Genomic DNA, 1415 nt, shown 5'->3' with positions numbered 1-1415 from the left:
ATCAGAATCAGGAGAGTCAGCAGAATCAGGAGAGTCAGCAGAATCAGGAGAGTCAGCAGAATCAGGAGAGTCATCAGAATCAGGAGAGTCAGCAGAATCAGGAGAGTCAGCAGAATCAGGAGAGTCAGCAGAATCAGAAAAGTCAGAAGAATCAGGAGAGTCAGCAGAATCAGAAAAAAACAGCGGAATCAGGGGAGTCATCAGAATCAGGAGAGTCTGCAGAATCAGGAGAGTCAGCAGAATCAGAAAAAGCAGCAGAATCAGGAGAGTCATCAGAATCAGGAGAGTCAGCAGAATCAGGAGAGTCTGCAGAATCAGGAGAGTCAGCAGAATCAGGAGAGTCAGCAGAATCAGGAGAGTCAGCAGAATCAGGCGAGTCTGCAGAATCAGGAGAGTCAGCAGAAACAGGAGAGTCAGCAGAATTAACTGAATCAAGTACGTTAACCGAATCTTCAGTATGAAAATAGTCAGCAGCATCAGCAAAGTAAAAAAAAAAAAAAGTCAAGAGAATCCTCCAGACTCATCACGATTAACCTAATCAACAGCATGAACAACCTCGCCCGATCGCCCTGTACCTAAGGCCATTACCGGCTCTTCCGCCCGCACGCTCACGCATTAACAGACTCAGCAGATAGGAGTCAGCAGCTCCGCCCGCCCCATCCCTCACCTCAAGCTGCTGCCGCTGCCGGTGCTCATCCACAGGCTGACAAATTAGATGCTTACCCGGACATGTTTTATGATGGTTGATTTGTCGGCCGCAGCTGCCTCTGCCTCCCCGTCTCCCGGAGTCATTTGTTTCGGGCGGGAGTGCCTGGAGGGTGGGGTAAGGGGGAGGGGGAGGAGGTGGAGAGGATGCTTGGAAGGTAGGGGGGAAGAAGGAGGGAGGGGAGGATTGGAGTTTTGGTCGTGGGGGGAAGGGGAAGGGGAGAGGGTGGAGTTAGAATGGGTGGAGGAGTGGCGGTGTTGGTGGTTTGGGAGGTAGAGGGGAGGGGAGGGGGATGCCAGAAAGGTGGGGGTGATTGGGGAGTTGTTGATACTGGGGGGGTGGTGGGGGAAGCTAGAAGAGTGGGGGGGGGGATTGGGGAGTTGTTGATACTGGGGGAATAGAGGAGGTGGTGGGGGGAGGCTAGAAGTGTGGGGAGTGATTGGGGAGTTGTTGGTACGGGGGGGGGGGGGAGAAAACTAGAAAGGGGGTGAAAGGGGATGGCGCTGGAGAGTTGGTTTTGACATGGGGGGGAGGGGGAGAGGGGGAAGAAGCTCGAGGAGGGAGACAGGGAGAGCGAGAGAGACTGAGGGAACCAGAGGAGAAGGAAGAAGGAACGAGAAGGGAAAATGAGAAAAGAGAGGAGAGAGGGGGATGAAAGGACGAAAAATAAGGAGACAGGAGAGATGAGAGAGAACGAACGAGTAAGAGC

General features: G+C 53.4%; 1 protein-coding gene across 1 annotated transcript in view; it reads left to right on the top strand.

The window, feature by feature from the left end:
• Positions 1-747, top strand: part of LOC125025444 (myb-like protein X) — a 27127-nt gene extending 26380 nt beyond the window's left edge. Inside the window, 2 exon segments of the mRNA XM_047613455.1 lie at positions 1-435; positions 623-747. The exon segment at positions 1-435 is cut by the window's left edge and continues 16 nt beyond it. Of these exon segments, the coding sequence (XP_047469411.1) occupies positions 1-435; positions 623-747 (560 nt within the window).
• The last annotated feature ends 668 nt before the right edge of the window (positions 748-1415 follow it).

The sequence above is a fragment of the Penaeus chinensis genome, chromosome 5 (genome assembly GCF_019202785.1).
Source record: "Penaeus chinensis breed Huanghai No. 1 chromosome 5, ASM1920278v2, whole genome shotgun sequence".
Lineage (NCBI taxonomy): Eukaryota > Metazoa > Arthropoda > Malacostraca > Decapoda > Penaeidae > Penaeus > Penaeus chinensis.
The sequence above is the reverse complement of the archived record's forward strand: the minus strand, read 5'-3'. Positions and strand labels throughout refer to the sequence as shown.